The 18,545-nt window shown below is 35.8% G+C and overlaps 1 protein-coding gene across 2 annotated transcripts; it reads right to left on the reverse strand.

The window, feature by feature from the left end:
* Positions 1–2,262: 2,262 nt before the first annotated feature.
* LOC104586306 (transcription repressor KAN1-like) lies at positions 2,263–14,700 on the reverse strand. Of its 2 annotated transcripts, none has more exons than XM_010243512.3 (6): positions 13,280–14,700; positions 13,037–13,113; positions 12,533–12,578; positions 12,047–12,206; positions 2,775–2,871; positions 2,263–2,555 (listed from the first exon to the last, which is right to left on the reverse strand). In XM_010243512.3, the coding sequence occupies exons 1-6, from the start codon at positions 14,163–14,165 to the stop codon at positions 2,442–2,444; spliced, it is 1,380 nt and encodes a 459-aa protein (XP_010241814.1). In that variant the 5' UTR covers positions 14,166–14,700; the 3' UTR covers positions 2,263–2,441. The 2 variants fall into 2 exon arrangements, with proteins under 2 accessions (XP_010241814.1, XP_010241893.1); XM_010243591.3 differs by having other exon boundaries at positions 2,775–2,868; positions 13,280–14,697.
* Positions 14,701–18,545: the final 3,845 nt, after the last annotated feature.

The raw sequence follows: 18,545 nt of genomic DNA on the forward strand, positions 1-18,545 counted from the left end.
CAAATGCACTTTCTTTACCTTGCCATATAATTGCCTCTATGATATTCAAAAATTAAAGGAGTGCCACATATAAGACAAACCTCATGTAATTGACTCTATGACATTCAAAAATTATAGGAGTGCCACATACAATTATTTACGATTATACTATCATATAAATAAAATGCCATCCATCTTCTTTCTTGATTCTCTCTCTCTTCTCCTATTCTATATCTCAATTTTTATTTATTCATTTATTTATTATTATTATTATTATTATTATTATTATTATTATTATTATCTAAACATTTATTCATTTAATAAAATTAAATAAATTATTTATTTTAATAAAATAAATCAGTAAAATAAAGGAGATGTGACATTGAGAGAAAGATTTTAATAAACATTTATTTATTTTACTAAGTAATTTATTTATTTAAAAATAATTTACTAACAAATTATTCTCCCCCTGAGCCCATATTTAGGGAGGTTAATGGGCCAGGTCTAGTTTGAGATTAATTTATTTAAGAAAAACTAGGGCTGAACCAATGGGTTGGGTCTATCTTGATGGAACTAAATTGACTGAACATAATTATAACGGTTTTGGTTCCATGATTTTGTCCTGATTAATTATTGGATTGATTTTCGTTCTTACTTGTCCAAAATCGATTCAAATCCGAAACCAAATATTTTATGAAATAAATAATTTTTTCTTTCTTGTAATTTTTATCACGTTTCATGTTTGAAATAGTAAATTTGATAAATAATAAATAAGATAATATTAGTTAAAAATGTTTAACTTATTAACATAAAAATAAATTAGTATTATTTTAACTATTGTTTCAATATAATCAGGTCTACGATTTGATCCCAATTAAATAATTGGTGCAAGACTGGTTCTACTTAGTCTTGACTTATTGACAACCCTAAACCAGATTGGAACCCACTATACTTATTTACTATTTATAATAATATAGTTATAGTTATTTTATTTAAAAAAATATAACCTAATTTATTATTGTATCTTCAAATGGCATTTTTCTATTTTGCCGCTAAGAAGTAGGGGTTTCCCCGCTAGTTTTATTGAACTAAGCTCGGAATGAGCCATGCCCAAGCTCGAGGTCCTCTAGTCCAACACGCCTGAGTTGCTGAGTTGCCCACTACTTTCACAATCATTCTTGAGAGGAAAATTAAAGCAAACTTTCAATTATCTCAGTTACTAGAGTCAACTGTCAAAAAATTAAAAATCAGGATTGTGTTAACTGTTAATACACCACAATGGAGAGATTTGAGATTATCCACCAGGCCAATAATAGGAGGTCAATGATTTGTTAGTAGTCTCCGAGATACTGGGCTGGCCAGATGAGTAATGGCTCTCTGGTCAAAGGCCTTTTGCTCGAAAGTATTAGTATTCCTATGTCTAGCTCTAAGTAAGCTAATTAAGCCATATATAACAGTCAGAGAAGCTCACCGCATGCAGAAAAAACAATAGAATACCAATGTCATATATGCTCCATCTCCCACCATGAAACAATATCCAGTCGATTAGAGTAATTAAGCTGCAGTTCTGAGGTTTATCCATGGTGAACAGCAGGGTAATAAGTCTGTATATGCTCCCCAAAATCTCTGTAGATTCCCCACAAAAATTACAAGTTTGTTTGGATCATAATACCATGTATACAGCTTCAAATATAATGAAAAACAAGACTCTCAGAGGGAGCTTTTATATTATAGATCCTTACAACTCAACTTGAGGCAAGAAAGTCATAGATAAAAGCAACCATGTGGAGTTGCAAGCCAAACAAAAGAATCCATTAATTTGATGGGAAAATGGGACGGGAGGTCTAAGCACGCAGCTAATCTCAGAAGAATATACATGAGCACATGGTGCCATTGGATGTGGATTTCATATATATGAACTTACCAGATAATCACCTCTTTGCACCATGTGCTGCGACCTTTTTCTGTGAAGAATATGTATCAGCGTTAACATCTAATGAAGGTGTGACGACATAAAGAGTTCTTAATACTTCCAGCCATTCACACATTCGAACGAAAATGGCATGGTCCCATAAAAAGATGAAACACTGCATAAGAAAATAGTTATGGTAAAAGAAAAGATCACCCATATATGTTAAACCTGATCTGGTTCCATTTCTTTGTTCTTCTCCTTCTTTCTCAACTTCTGTTCTTGGAATTAATAACTCAAATTAAAGTGCTGTGTGTTGCCAAGTACACGTACTCGAAAGAAAAAAAAAGGTGCTTGTAGTTGTAGATGTGAGATTTAAAATGGAAATAATAGGATATGATTTCTTAATCAAAATCAACATCTTCTTTTGCGTATGCCCATATATTTCTCTCTCTATATATATCTATATATGTTTCTTTTCTAACAGATGAAATACAGAACCAAACATGGAATGGCAGCTTAATTAAAATATTGACAATTTGAATCCTGCTGCTCAGTCATGTTCTTCACCACACCAGTCTGGTCTGCCTAAGGTGAATTCCAAGCTCGGGTTTTTGAGTTCCAAGTGAGACCCCAGAAAGCTTTTAGGCCGGGTCAAATCGCTTTCCTGTGATAATTCAAGAATGTCATTATCCCATGTCGATCCGTTTCCTAATTTTCAGTTTCAAAACCACTTTTTTTATTGAGTTGTGAGCAAACTATATGTTGTATATTGGGAATAAAATATGCATACATCTACGAAAATGATGTTTGATGTGCACATGCATATGATCTTGTGTCCATGTAGGTTAATATAAATATGAAACTTTGGAGTTTCAGTCACAACCTCAATTTGGTCTCCAGATCTTTGTCGAGAAGAGAAGGTTTCTGGTGTATGCCCATTCATGTCGCTTGAGTTGGTCTGCAGCCAATCTCCTCTTCTGCTGAAAGTTTCCATTAAATAATAGAATTATATCTCAGTTATGCCTGTCTATCAATATATAGCTTTTCTATTGGAGGACAGTTCTATGATAATAGTGAACTTCAGAAATAGTCAAGAATCAAATTGATAGCTAATTTGCAGAAAGATATGCCACATATTAGTGGCTTCCTTGTAAAAAAGGAGTTGGCAATAAGCTTAAAACAAAGGCCCAAAAACTCTGCTATGAAGTTAATTTACTGATGGATGTTAGTTTCTCGAGTATTCCAATTTGGTAAAAACCCAACAACAAATGAAGGGTCATTATGTAGTCATGAGACTTTGAAAGTCTTCTCATTACACGTCTGGTCTAAAGGTCACCATTTCAACAAGCTAAGGTGGGACCCTTGATTCTACTTTCATCAGAAGAATAGACTTAGTTTCTAAAGTTAGATAGGTGTTTGTCTGGCACTTCGCCACTTCCTGTGGCTTTCCATACAGAAGAAGAAAAGTTTCAAGTTCTAGTGTAGCAATAGGTATTCTCTTAGAGCAATGTTTCTTGCCAATTTGCAAATAAAAAATCAGTTTATTGCAATGCGGAATATGAGACTGAAACTCCTCCAAAGGGAAACAAACCATTGCAATAGACAACATAAACTGTAAACCAGTATTGAAATAAAGATAAACCCATAGAGACTGAAGATCTTCATCATTTGGATAATACTTATAATTTAGATTCAACCAACATTTGCAAATTGATAGAGAATTCTGCAGTCTGAATGAATATTAAGCAAGATAGCTAGTTCTTGCATCTTTCTGATTTTTCCATTGTGAATAAACAACATTGGAAATCAGAACATGTCATTATTTTCTCCTTGCAAGAAGGTAGCCAACCGGATCAAAACCTGTTACAAGTTCATAAGGAAGCATGGGGGATGATTGAAGAAAGTGGCTAGCTTGGTTCTTCTCATATAATGGATTTTAATTTGTGGGTATGGGTTTACATCTTAGGCATATAAATACTGCAAATTTAACAGTATGTAGAATGTCCCATCTATACATGAAGCAAGTGAAACAATGAAAGATGTTAATAACAATTAGAGATAAAGTAAACTTGTTTGTTCACTAGCATGACCATGACAAGCAACGACCTTAGACCAAATTGGATGTCAAAACTCAAAACAGAGCTTGGTGTTCCACCCCAACAGTGAGAGTCGGGTCGTGACATTGAACTGATGAACAACCAGTACAAATGAATGACAATCTGAGATGGGAACATACTACTACACGGTTATTAGGGCATCTATATATGATGTTGTCAACACCATAGTTTTCGAATTATAGATCCTTGTACATTTGATGGAAGTGGAGTTTGTGATATAAAGCTAGTGATTTGGAGAAAATTACTATGGGATGATAATTTGAAGCCACTCGTGCATAGAGAGAAGCTAATCAACTAGCGGATTCTTTGGTAAAAGTATAAGTGGATTCCCATTTTTCATGCACCTTCAAGCCATCATCTCTCAAACATGCTAACCATCTCATGAGGCATTTATAGATCAAATAAGTCTTGTCAAGCATATTCTTTTTTAGATGTTGGATATAATGCTTGAAATAAAGCATGAATATTATAGAAACCGAAATATATTTTTGTCTGCAATATAAAGTTAGAATTGAGATATCATTAATCCTTTATTAGTTGAGGTATGGATGGAACCATTGTCTTTGAAGTCGATTTGCCCATAACTGGGTTCTTGATCATGATGCAAAAGGGTGACATCCGCATCAACCTCTAGGCATCAACTAGGGGTGTAATCGAGCTGAGTTGAGTCGAGTTTTGGGTATCTCGAGCCCAATCTCCACTTAAAAAGTTAGTGCTTGAAACTTGACTCGATCTTAATCGAGTTTTGAGTTTCATACTAGAATTAGACTTGAGTCAATACTTGTGAGCTACTTTAGCTTGACTTGGCACGAACCTATTATAAATAATTTTCTATTAAAAATTATAAATAAATTCATATAAAAATTAATATTTATAATTATATTATAAATAAAAATATATTGAAAAATAATATTTTATTAGAAGCTCGATTAGGGTGATGAGCTATGCGAGCCAGGTATTACAAAGCTTGAACTCGGTTCAACTAACTAGTTGATTTGAGCCAAGCCCAATTTGACTTGATAATCTTCAAGGTTCAGGCCAAATTCGAGTACATAGTGAGCTGAAGACCCACACACATGGCTCGGTATGCTGTGGTACCATGCATGTGTGATAGCCCAGCCCGGCTTGGCCCAATGCACATGCATGGTACTCCAGCTGGTCCATCCTCTTAGACATCACAAGCCATTTAAAGAGTTGCAAGGCTAATGAAATGTGCACTCTCCCAATTGTGCCCAGCTGATGTGGGACAAGGGACACCAAGAGAATGAAACAATTTGAATTTAAAAACAACAACCCCCCACAAATTCAATATGTTAAAAGGAAAAAAAAAGTTTTATGCATGACATAAAGAATCGAAACAGTACTAGTGCATCATGTTAATGTCTTTTGGACTTAAATCTGCACTAGTGTTAACAGCACAATAGGATTCACAAAAATTTGGTGATGCTCAAAACTGCTCTAGAGAATAAGACCCAATTCTCAAAAAGAATGAGACCATTCTCATACTCAAGTAGGTAAGTGTGAGTCTACCAAATGTGACTATAACACTACACCACCCACATGGGCTATAGACTCGTTAAGAAAATATACTGAACCGTTCTTAATCTCTCTTACTGTAACAGTTTGCTCTATCAGAATACCATAGGAAGGGACCCTGAGTTATATTCATAAATCATAAATGATAGTGCTATCCTCATCTACATCGTAAATTGCTTTTATCCATGGAACCTACTTCTTTGGATCTCCATTCACATACGTCGTGTTGCAGTCACTAGTAAGTTAAGTAATGGGTTTTAGTCCCATCTCCTCAATGTCTCACTCATTTCCCCCTTAGACACTGGTTTGGTCAAAGGATGTGCTAAATTTTTTCTGACTTACAAAGTTAAAGAGAAATTACTCCATTGCTCATAAGCTACGTCGGAGTATTGTGTCTAAAGCGTACATGCCTACTTTTACCATTATATATATGATTCTTCACTCAATCTATAGTAATTTGACAATCACAATATATAGATACTTTTTTGAAAGTGGTAAAGTAACATTATTAAAAGAGGAAGTATACAAGATGTATATAAAGAGCAAGAAAAAAAAAAGGCCTCGCCCAAAAGAGCCCAGAACCAAAACCTTAAAATACCTAAACAGATCTAGGTCCAAAGAAAAAATAAAGGAACCGACACCAAACCCAAAAAAGCAAGTTCTGGACCCAACCCGATAAAGGCAGGCTAGGCCCAAATAAAACAACCACAAAAGCAGGAACCCGGAAGCAAACTCAAAAAGAAAACACAGACAGGACATAGACCCTGACACAGCTTCTTCCTTTGCCTCTTCTACATCTCCCTTTGCCAGCGCATTTGTGAACCTATAGAGTTAGGTTTAACGAAAAATAATATACATGCCAAGATGTTCCAAAGCCTCTCAACCTCCTCTCCTGCATTATCTAAGACAATGAACTCAGACTCCATAGTTGTACATGTCTACTAAGAGACTGCTGCACCAACTAAGGTAAATACATATCCACTGGTAGATTTAGATTCACTAGTGTCCATTATCCAATTAGCATTGGTATACCCTTTGAGTAACCTAGAAAACCTATATAGTGAAGACCAAGGTCTATGGTACCTTTAAGGTACCTCAAGACTCTAATAACAACCCAAGGGTCACGGTTAAGGTCATGAGCATATTTGCTTAACCTATCTACCACATAAGTAATACCAGGCTGAAAGCAGTCCATTGAAAATATAAGACTACCAATGATTCTAGACTAACCCAATTGATCTACACTATTACTATAGTTCTTATGCAAGTGTATACTAGGATCATATCAAATTTCTAAGTGTTTTCATGGATGGTTCTCCCCACTCTGAGTAGGGTGGCCTTAGAAATTCAAACTTATCTAGTTTTGCTAGGAATAGGGATATTCGAACACGACCCGACATTGTTCATGTCGGATCCGATCCGATCCGAAGATCCGTTTGGATCTGATAGGACTCGATTTGAATTCGGTAAGTCAGATCTTCGGATTTGATCCAATCTGACTTATTTTCCTTAAAAATTAATAAATTATTAAAAGAAAAATAAATTATATTAATTTAAATAAAGTAAAAACAAAAAAATACAAGTAATTTTTAATTATTTTTGTCATATATATACATGTTTTTTATAAAAATAAATAATATAAAAAATTTATAAAAATATAATATAAAAATAAACTTATAAATAAATAATAACATATATGTATATATGTATGTATATGTATGTGTGTGTATATATATCAGATCGGATCTTCTTCGATCGGATAGGGGGGCGATCCAAATCTTATCCAATTTATGATCGGATCATGATACGATCCAATCCAAAGATCCGATCAGAGGTGATCCAAATTCGACCAAATAAGATCAGATTGGATCATGATCCAGTCCATTGCTAGGAAGGGGTAGGCAAGTTCATTGACGTAGACAAGGCATATGTCAAAGGGAGAGACAAGGGAGGGAATCCCTTAGAGAGGGTTGGGTACTTCATTGCTATTTGCTTTCCCTTTAGGCTATGTTCAGTTTAAAGGAAAAAGTAGGGAAAGGAAGGGAAAGGTAGGGAAACCTTTACAAACCTTGTATGGGTTTCCCTACCTTTCCTTTCCTTTCCCTACTTTTTCCTTCAAACCAAGCGCAGCCTTAGTGTTAATCTTAGTAAGGAATCTAGCGAGAATGCCGCCATAGTTACTGATGCCATTAGAGCCTGACATTGTCAAGGCTTGGCATTGTTAGAATTCGATGTTGTTAGCGCTTAGTGTCATTAGTGTTTGGCATTGTTAACGCTTGGTGCCATTAGTGGTCAGCATCGTTAGGGCTTGGTGTCGTTAGTGCTCGAGATCATTAGAACTCGATGTTGTTAGCGCTTGACATCATTAGTGTTTAGTGCCATTGAATGTCAGCGCTATCAGTGATCAGTGTCGTTAGTACTCAACACCAATAAAATTTGATGTCATTAGTTCTTGGTACCATTAGTGGTTAGCATTGTTAGTGCTCGATCTATGGTGGAGGAGTTGATAGCATTCACATCGAGGTCGGCCATTGTAATGAGGTTAGCTCGGCCATTGGCAGATGAGCTGGTAGCATTTTGCACCTAGGTTGGCCATTGTGATGAGGTTGGCTTAGCCATTGGTGGATGAGCTAGTAGTATTCACACCCAGGTTGGCCATTGTGATGAGGTTAGCTTGGGCATTGGCAGATGAGCTAGTAGCATTTGTACCTGGGTCGGTTGTTGTGAGTCAAACTACTCTTGCATCACTACCTGATTCTGGGGATCATGAATGGAAGAGACGCGGTTGCTAGTGTGAGTTTCTTTGGTAGAGTTGTTACCAGGGAGACTAGCGGAGTAGTTCTTAGAAGGCATTGTCGTCATATGTGAGAGAGAAGATGTTCTTTTTTTGAATTTCCACAAACATTGCAAATCTGATGCTGTCTGAGCTGAGGTGGATGAGCAACATCAGTTACCGCTAGACACTCATCAGATTGTAGCTCATTTCAGGATGGTGGAGGTGTTAGTGTTTCATAGTTGAAGGAGAACTTTGCTGGAGCATTAGGGAAGGTAGGCCTAGTGAAGTCAGGTTAGATTCAAGTTCAAACTAAAATTTAAATTCAAAAAGTTTGGTGGAAAGTTTTGAGGACTGTTCGGGCATGCATCTGTTATTCTCGAAGTTTTGTTGCCAAATTGGGCCCTACAATGTAGCGTGGGCCAGGTTTTCACTCAAGCTTTGGACCTGGGAGTAATACTTTGGTAGGGGCTCTTGTACTTCTTTCAACAGTCTGGGAAAGGTTGAAATTAGTCTTGGGTCCTAAGAAAGGTCAAGCTAAACATAGCTGGCTAGAAATTTCCTAAGAATTTTGGCCAGTTCAAAGAAAATTGATAAGAAGGGAAGGAAAGGTTTTATGGGGTTTAATAGGAAGAAACAGATGGAAAAAGTTGAAATCAGTCTTGGGTGCTAAGAGAGATCAAGTTAAAGACAACTAGCTAGAAATTTCTTAAGAATTCTGGGAAGTTCAAAGAGAGTTTATAAGGAAAGAAAGGGTTTTAGGGGGTTTAAGAGGAAGAAAAAGCTTTTGGTCAAGTTTAATCTTAGGCAAAAGGCAAGGAAGCGATCCTTTGTCCACTTAATTTCTAGGGTCCTTTCAGAATGGTGCAATACTAGCTTGGCTATCCCAAAATTGAGTCAGTAGTTAGTGTTTTCTTAGGAAAATTCCATTGAAGGATTGGATATTTCACTCGCTCCAAGATTATCTAAAGAGCAAAGAGTCGAAGATGATATCTAAATGGCAAATGTATGGGATTATCTTTTATAGTAGGAGAAGCTTGGGCTAGAGAAGCCTTTCTAAGTGGGAGCAAGAGTATCCACTTCTTGTTCCTCTTAAGAACTCCTGGTATGGTTTGCCTGAGGAAGAGCTAGTTGAAGAACTGGTAGAATAGCAAAAATTCTTCTTCCTCTGCCACACTGATGTTCTTCACGATAACTCTATTAGACCCTATTACTACTTGAATGGAGGCCTCCCTTTGCTCTAGAAAACCAACTCCTTTCATTTGTTAGTTTAGCACAATCTATCTCGCCAATGGACTATACTTTTTTTTTTTTTATTTTGGCACTTTACCCAATGGATTGTTCATCCAAATATATTTTAACATTCATGAAAGTTTAACTATTTCTTTTATGACTCCACTTGTTAACCACATTTTGACTTATCATAGGATTAATTAATAGATGTAATTAATTAAGCAAGTATCTTGATTACCTTGTGCTTTTTACTAATACACATTGTTTTAAATATATAGGGAAGGTAGCTTTTACTTTTAATCCTTCTAGAAGACAAATTTACCAAAAGAAGAGCTTTTTGGTTCAAGCACATTGAGAGTTTTCCTAATGAGAACTTATCAAGATCAAACTTGAGTTATAATAACAGGATTACTCAAATTCTGACCATATTCCTAATGAAGGCTTCAAATACAATTATTACTAACCTAATTGATCCATTCCATTGTAGATTAAGACAACCTAAATTCAATTCAACAAAAGGATTACTTGTCAAAGGGCCATTGCTTGTTGTAATGGTAAAATCTTAGGCTGCCAAGCGTAGGAACACAGGTTTAGGTCTAAGAATAAAGTTCTTGTCCACCCCTCCCGAGACCCCAAATGATTGGGACCAACATTTGGTAATGGCCTTTTAAAAGGATTATTTGGCCGAAGGTAAACTTAATTCAAATTTTAACATTTCTCCCCAACATACCAAGAGGACCAAGTATTTGAGTAACTTTGTTGTTGTCTTTCTGATCTATATATTTACAATGTGATTCTATTTAATAATTAAGTAGCATATTATAAAAAAATAATAATCTAAAGTTAAAATCTATGTGTGATGTAGAAACTATACCTTGTGAAATGTCACAAGTAACATTTTTAATATTGATAGTCTTTTAACGTGATTAGTAAGTATACCTTATGAAACATGAACTAATAAAAAGTTTGACCATGTTACACCTTTAACATGATTAGTTACATTTTTTTTCTTTATTGTGCAACTTTTGCATTATAATTGGACTCTAATCTAAATTGCCAAAATGATTTAAATAAAAATAAATGCATTGGAAAACTTGAAAGGTACATATATATATATATATATATATATATATATATATTCCCAACTACTAATTGGTTTCATCATATATTCGTATCACTGTATTAACATCTTTAGTATTTTATTACGACATCAGCTTCATTGAATTAATTGGACAATTTCTTCTCCTTTTTTTTATAATAAAAAAACTTATTAAAAGGGGAAAATACAGAGAAAGAAGTATTTTATTATTAATTTATCTTTTCACTTGATAGGTTAAAAAGCCTGGTTATGCCACCAAGACTATGTCATTACCATAAAGGGTAACTTTATAGAGTTTCATGAGTGCAATTAATGGTGTGTAATAACTTACCATAATTAATTAAGAAAGTTCATTAATTAAGGTATCTAAAGTGTCAAAGCTGATGCTCTTGAACATATCCCAACGTTTCTGGCATGGAACTCCGCAAATTTAGCATTGGGACTCCATCATTCTCTTTCTGAAGCCACTCTTTCTTCATATTCTCTCTTGTGTATGTGTATACATACGGACACAACCACAGATATAGACTCACACCCCACAGATCTGACGGTTGAAGACTTGAAGCCCTTTTGCAAATGGCTTATTTTCTTGCAACATTGCTCTCTCTCTCTCTCTCTCTCTCTCTCTCTTATATAACGATGATCATATTCCTACGTTAACATGGTCATATCATAGTTCAAATAAGCCATGACATTATACAATGAAAAAACGTATAGGTCTCCTACTGCTCAGGTCACTAGTTTCTCACAATTCTGTTGTCTATCCAAAGACTTCGATGGAAAAGGCAGACACCTTGCAACGAGACAAAGCTTAAGATATATAAAATGCATTACTAATTAAACACGGAAAAAAAGTATATATAGTACTCTCAAGTCAAGGGATAGTCTTTTTCGTCCTATATGCAAGCTCCAGGTGGAGAGAATAAGAAGCAATATTGTTTCAGTATTAAAATTGACAATTGTATATATATATATATATATATATATATATATATTTTACAGTTAAAAAGATAGATAGATAGAAAAGTGTAGGAGTTGTTGCTTTCTTTTCTCCTTGGTGTTTTATGTTCATAACTTTGCTTTTAACTCATTCCATCTCAAATAACGCATCTCCATGGAAAAAAAAAAGAACGGAAAGAAGAAGAAACAGAAAAAGCTAAAGCTGCCATAAGAACCCTTTTATTCTTTGAGAAATGGAGGACGTGTGTTTGCAACTTGCCAGGCTCAGCTATAGATGTTACATGCGAAAGCAAAAGAAAAGCATTCATCTGGCAACTTATACCCGAAAGGGCACGTGGACAAAGATTTCTTGGGTTCGATAGAATGAAGGAGAAAAGCATCAAGAATATAGATATAGAGGCATATAAACGTTAACACAGAAGAAGGGGTGATATTACCTTGAAGACTCACTCCACAAAGTAGTAGTGTAAGGATAATCTGCATCTTGCTGCACAGATCCATCTGACGATCCTCTCTGATCCACAATTGGGTGCAAATTCAGGTCGTCCTTAGTGCCTGCTGGAGGTAAGTCTTCATCTCCTGACCCATCTGATTGACCTTCATGAAAGAACAAAAGTTGATCAAAGTGAAAACTACTATTGAGAGAGAGAGAGAGAGAGAGAGGCAGGCTTCAGTGTATAGTTATATGGATACGTGGGTGCAGACAGCTAATATAAAGAGAAATAGAAATTGAGTGTATTTAGGTAATTATGTATGGACCGACGTACATGGGGATGTGTACTGATTTTGTATTTGGTTTTAGAAGAGTAGTGGGAAAAAAGAGAAGGATGGAAGACTGTGTAGAGGAATGCAAAATAAAGAAGAGGGTGAATGGGTTGTTAAGGCTGCTAAAAGAAAGCTGAAGGCTAAGCAATACGAATTACCTGAAGAAGCCGCAGGCTTGTCAGTTGTCTTAACAGTTCTATACATCTGCAAAGCCAAAAGGGAAAACAAAGACAAATTAAAGAGGATGGAAGAAGAAAGAAAATAAGAAAAAAGATCAGAAATAGCGATCGTTCCCCCGCCCGAGAAAAATAAATAAATCCATAAAAGATCCAGAAATCATGTCATAAGAGTTTCTTCTCTCTCTTCCTTTCTTGGATTTCTCCGTTTCTTCATTAAGCCGCGAGGTTGTTGTTTGGTAAGGTCAGTAATGACCTGTATTATTGAGAAATGATGGGTACTTTTTCTCTTATCATTCCTGTTCACTCTCTCTACTCTCTCTTCTCTCTCTAAAAGTAGAAGCTGTCCTGTACTCAGGAAATCAGACCCATCTATTTATTCATTCATTCATTCACTGAATTCATCGGCTACTGTGCCGGAGGGAGAGATGCAAATCAGTAATCGGAGAGAGAGAGAGAGAGAGAGAGATTTTACTTTTAGCATACCTGCAAATGGCTCTTAACATGAGCCAAAGTAAGATCTTTGACATCCATGAGCTCTAGAACTGACTTTGGAGTAGCCCCTAAAACCAACCATATGAAGATAGAATTAAAAGATGGGGAAAATCTAGGAAGAAAATTAGAACAAGAAGAAGCCCCCAGATCAATTATCCTATCCGAGCCCGAAAATGAGAGATGAGAAACGAGGAAGACAGTAATTAGAGATGAAAATTCTGTTAAATGTTTTACTTTCATGGCCACCAAGGAGCTCCACGGCATGAACGAAGCGAGCATGAAGAGTGCTTGTCCAGCGCATTCTTGGTGCTCTCATATTCCTCTTCGTCGGGAGCTTGGACATGAATCTTGATCTAATCATCGCATGAGATGCATCGGAAGGTCCAATTCCATACTGATGCTGGTGAAGTTGGTGGGATTTCAGTGTATCCTGTGATAATCCATTAAACCTTGTAGCAGTTGCCATCCGATAAGCTGTAGATGGAGACGGTGAGTTTGTCCCGGAGTGTAAGATTGTCATGGGATTTCGATCGAAACCTCCTCCCAGGAAAGGGGGAGAAGGAGAAGCTGAAGATGGAGTGGACGAGGATGAACACAAGGACGAAGACCAAGAGGGATAAGACATTTGGTAGAAGCACATCTTTGCATCATTCTCTATTGAATGCTCTACAGGCATGAAAGGAAATGAGCGGTTGTGATAGACGGGAATCCCTCTTATCGGCCTGAGCCCGTCTGAAGCATCAAGGACTGAGGCGCCGTGGTTGTCGTTAGGATGGCGGAGGTGGTGGCGATGATTAGAATACTGGTCATGTGGTTGTTGCCGATGAGATAATTCCTCTTCACCTCCCCTAATGAAGTTTCTCCTGATCCACTGATGGTTTTCTGCCTCCAATCCGTTCCTTGGGCTCGCCAGTGAGAGCTCGATGTAAGCTTGCGAATCAGGTCTCACCGAGCTGCTGTCACTAGTCTTGTTGGATCTGTGACCTTCATGTCTTCGCCAAAGGTCGAAGCTGGTCTCTTGTTCGCTACTGTTATTGCAAATCGACGATGGGGCACTGTTAGGGGGGCTAATGTGCAAGGAAAGATCAGGAGCTGGCACTGAGGAGGGTTTAATGAACATACTTCTGTCAAAGGATGCCTTTAGGCTTTAGCTCCAATTCTGAAGAAGAAAGCTTGGCCGTCGTTCAGCTTTAGCTCGAGCTCAAGAAAAACCCACCACTCTCTGACCCAATTTGCATCTATTAAAGTGGGTTTCTTCTCGTTTGGAGAACCAACAGAATGATTGGTGGAGACAGTTGATTAGATATGACTGAAGAAAGAAGCACCTTGATATGCTCGAAAGAATGGGAGGTGAGTCTGAAAAAGGCCCAAAGAAAGAAAGACGACTCCTCTCTAACTTCTCCAACCAACAGACATGCTCGAGAGAAAGGGGGTGGAGAGAAGAGATGGAATATTGATGGATGTATATGTTGTTAATCAATGAAAAGAAAAAGAATTTAATAAAAAATGGAAAACACATGAAAAGTAGAGGATTTGGGTTTTTTTTCCCACGAGAATATCACACAGATAATGACACTAGAACAAGGCTCCTCTCTCTTTCTCTCTTCTGGTTTGAAGTGTTTACTAGTGAAAACACGCAAAGCAGTTAAAATGGGCACTTCCACTTCTACTTCCTTCCCCGGATAAGTCGGGTTAAAACCTATCAAGTAACAAGTTGATTAAGAGAGAGAGAGAGAGAGAGAGAGAGTTAAGGAGTCTCATTAGTGATACCTTTTCCCCCACCCTCTTCGCTTCACACATACACAAAATAGTATTTTATTTCCCAATTTATTGTATCTTCAATTTGTCACGATATTTTGTTTTACATAATACTCTAGACCCATTGACCTAAGTGACCCCAAAGGGTTGTTTGTTTGCTTTTGTATTGTTATCATCGTAAACCCTAATTCCATATACCTTCTAATTCCCTTTCATATTCTCAAATATTCCCTTCTAACCTTTCAACAACCTTGTCTACCATCATGGTTTATTGTCTTCTCCACATGGCCATGCACCACCCATTCTATCCCCAGCACTGATGGGTTTCAAAACCATATTTGAAATAAAGCTAAAATAATATAAAAACATTTACTTTTGTTTAATTTATTTATTGGAGGTACCCAAATTAATTCCATTAATTATTAATTAATACCTTCAACCCATCTAATAAACATGCTCTAGGGTTTAATTAATCCTCTAGGGTCACTACAACATATCCAAAACCTAGGAGAAAATCTGGGATGGTCCTTGTACTATGGCAATTGTGATGATCTGGAAAGTTGTTGCAGTGCCAAGTGCCATATATAACTAGTACATCATTCAATCGTAACCATTCAATCAATTGTATCTTGTTTGAATGGCCAAGATTAGTAAGATAGAGAAGCATATGCTAAGTATCTCCCATTTTTATTTTTCATAAAATATGCTAATAAAAAGGATGGCATCAATTGGACAGTGGGGGTGGTTCAAAATTGTGCCTGTATGATAGTTAATAGAGACAATATTGTAACTGAAGCGCTGTTGCCACTAATGCAAAGCCTACATATTTGCATGGGAGACTGCATGTACTGTACCATAATATTAGTACAATCTTCTACCCATATCAGAAACCGTACATTCTTATCAGATAATAAATCTGTGTCATTCAATTATTATGTCCATTTAATTTATATTTTGTAGACTAAGTTTGACTTATTCAATCTAAGATTTCTATATATAATTAACAAGAAAACAAAAGTTATAATAATTAACCTTTTTGATAAATATCACTTATTATATTAATTTCTATGTTCCTCATCTCTATGCTAACCAATTAAGTAAGCAATTAATATTGAACCGTTCAGATATGTTCACATGATTTGGAAGAACTGGAGTCTGGTTGAGAGGGCCCTTCTCAAGTAAGCTCCTTTTGGAAATTTTGTTACTGAAGAAGTAACTGAGGCTGCTTTCAAAGTTAAAATCTACCTGATAAATGGTCTGACTTAATGAAGGGAAATAAGGGTGACGTGGATTAGGGTAGTCCAATCACCATCCATGGAAAGTAGATATATGACCCAATTAGAGTTTTCCACTTGGTGACTGCAAGGGCTCCACATGGACATAAACTATCTATCCCACGTGGCAAAATAAAGGGATATGTTTTGTTCATCTTTACAAATAAAAACACTGAAACTTAAAGCTGCTAGCAGCCTAGCTATAGCATCACTTAGCTTGATAAAAGGTAAATGTTTTGTGAAGTACAAGATCGCGCGACCAAGGGCTGTATAAGCTGATGGATGGTCTTGATTGGTGCGTGGCATCAGCAACTTGGGCTGAAAGATATCTAATATAAGGGTAAATCTATGATGCCCTCAGATTAGAGTCTTTCTTCTTCAAACACGTGACTAACTTCGACTTTGTGTTTTTCTCTTATTTCTTATCAAACCAAACATAGCTTATTAGGAGCCATTTAATGACAGATGAAATGGTTGAACTGAAAATTAAGCTTATTGCTTTGCCTTTTAGTGAATAAAATTTCAAAGGGGTTGTGAGCTAGCTCTTCTCTTAATTAGTGGCTAAGGCTAAAAATAATATTGGATATAGAATATTATACCTTTGAATATTTTATTATTTAATTATTTTATCCACTAAAAGACAGAGGAATAAGCCATTCACTTCAACAACTTCATCTCTTGAAGATGCTAAACTGAAAAGCTTATCACTTTGTCTTTCGTGAAAAAGATTAACTTGTAAGGAGAGGTTGTAAGCTCCTTAATAGCTGAAACTAAAGTCGATTAGACTACTATGTCCTTGAAAATTTTATTATTTAATTATTAAAATCTTTCAATTCAACAACTCAGCTATTATGAACTTATGAAACGACCCCTTAATTATTCACAAAGAAAATCCAATTTTTTTTTTTTCTGATTCAAATAAAAATCCAGCAGAAAGACTTCGATATGTTGGTATGGGTCACGTTCTTTTAGATAAAGTCAATTACTAATTATAAATCAAGTCTCCTAAATCAAATAAAATATCCAACCAAAATTTACTGTGTGAATTGTCCCAAACACCTGTATTCAGTACGAGTTGGTCATTAATAATAAAGTAGTTTAAATAAAGAAGAAATCTAATTAAGTAGGTGGGAGTCTGTTTGATAGGTTATTTAGAGAACGTTATCAAGATTTCCCAGGAAGTTTACAACAATTGGTGGACAAAATGGGCACCTAGTGGTTCCTTCTCCAGTCTCCACATAGTCGGGTTGAAAAAGAGAAAAGGAAAGAAAGAAAGAAAATCATGCGGCAGAAACGAACTAAGGTGATCTTTTTTAAGATGAAAATATTTCTCCGTTCCTGGGTTTTAGATCTTTTCATAACTTGTTACATCAATTGCTTTATGAAAACACTTGAAAAACGTGTTTTCGATCTAAAATAAGTATTATGCAGCAGAGAAAGTGGTCACTCTCAACTTCAAGCATGGGGCTGCTGGGAGCGATTCTTGAATCTCCAGAAGATTGTTTCCTGGTATTGTGGGGTTGTTTCTCAAAATTTCCAACTAACTTATAACGTACTAATAATAAATTTGCAAATTCTGTATTAAGGCTCGGTTTGGAAGGAGTACAAATGCAGATATTTAGAGTGCATATTTGCATTTATACTCTTTCTAAACTGAGCCTAAAGAAAGTATTTCCTCGGGAATGAGCTAAGGAAATACACAATATTTCTCGGAATACTTCAGGGAATGGTGATTCCCTTGGAAACCTATTAGAGGAAATATTTGTTCTTTCCAGACAGTACATGTAGACTGCGGAAGTGGGGATTGAAAGCAGAATGTAGAAAATGAGTATCCCAACCCCAAATTCTTACCAAACGCCATCAGTAACTTGTGACCTATTTGTTTGCAGAATGACGAAACAGGGGATTAGGGTAATTATTTTATCCCTAAAAAGTATATGCACTTTATTTTATTTTTTTTTAAGTTTTGGAATCATTTTCACATTCCGCTTTCAATGACTAATTCAGTAGTTATCAAATTCCACAAAAAAATTTCTCTATTCTTTCTCCTAAATGAAAATGTTCAAGCTTTCAAAAGATGATATAACTTGAAAAGAAGGTTCAATAAATGCTGGGGCATAGAAATTGTGTATCATAAGTAATTAAAAACATGTGAAGCCAAATGGTCCTTTATATTATAGGTAGTCTAATTAGACACATCATATCACCTTATCCTATGTTGCTCATAGGATAAGTAATCTAGAGAAGAATGCTAACTTAATTAGAAATATTCTTTTCTCATCTGAGACCTTAAAGAGAAATGAGAGGAGATGATTAATTGTTGTTTTCCTTAATCTTGTATTCTATTTGTTTGTTTCTTTATGCATAACATTAGATTTTGTTTTCAGCTCAATTATTAGTATAGTAATTAATTTTTCTTAGGCTCAGTTTGGAAGAAATACAAATATTAATATTAATATGTACAGTGC

This window comes from Nelumbo nucifera, chromosome 3 (genome assembly GCF_055504915.1).
Source record: "Nelumbo nucifera cultivar China Antique chromosome 3, China Antique-T2T, whole genome shotgun sequence".
NCBI classification, from domain to species: domain Eukaryota; kingdom Viridiplantae; phylum Streptophyta; class Magnoliopsida; order Proteales; family Nelumbonaceae; genus Nelumbo; species Nelumbo nucifera.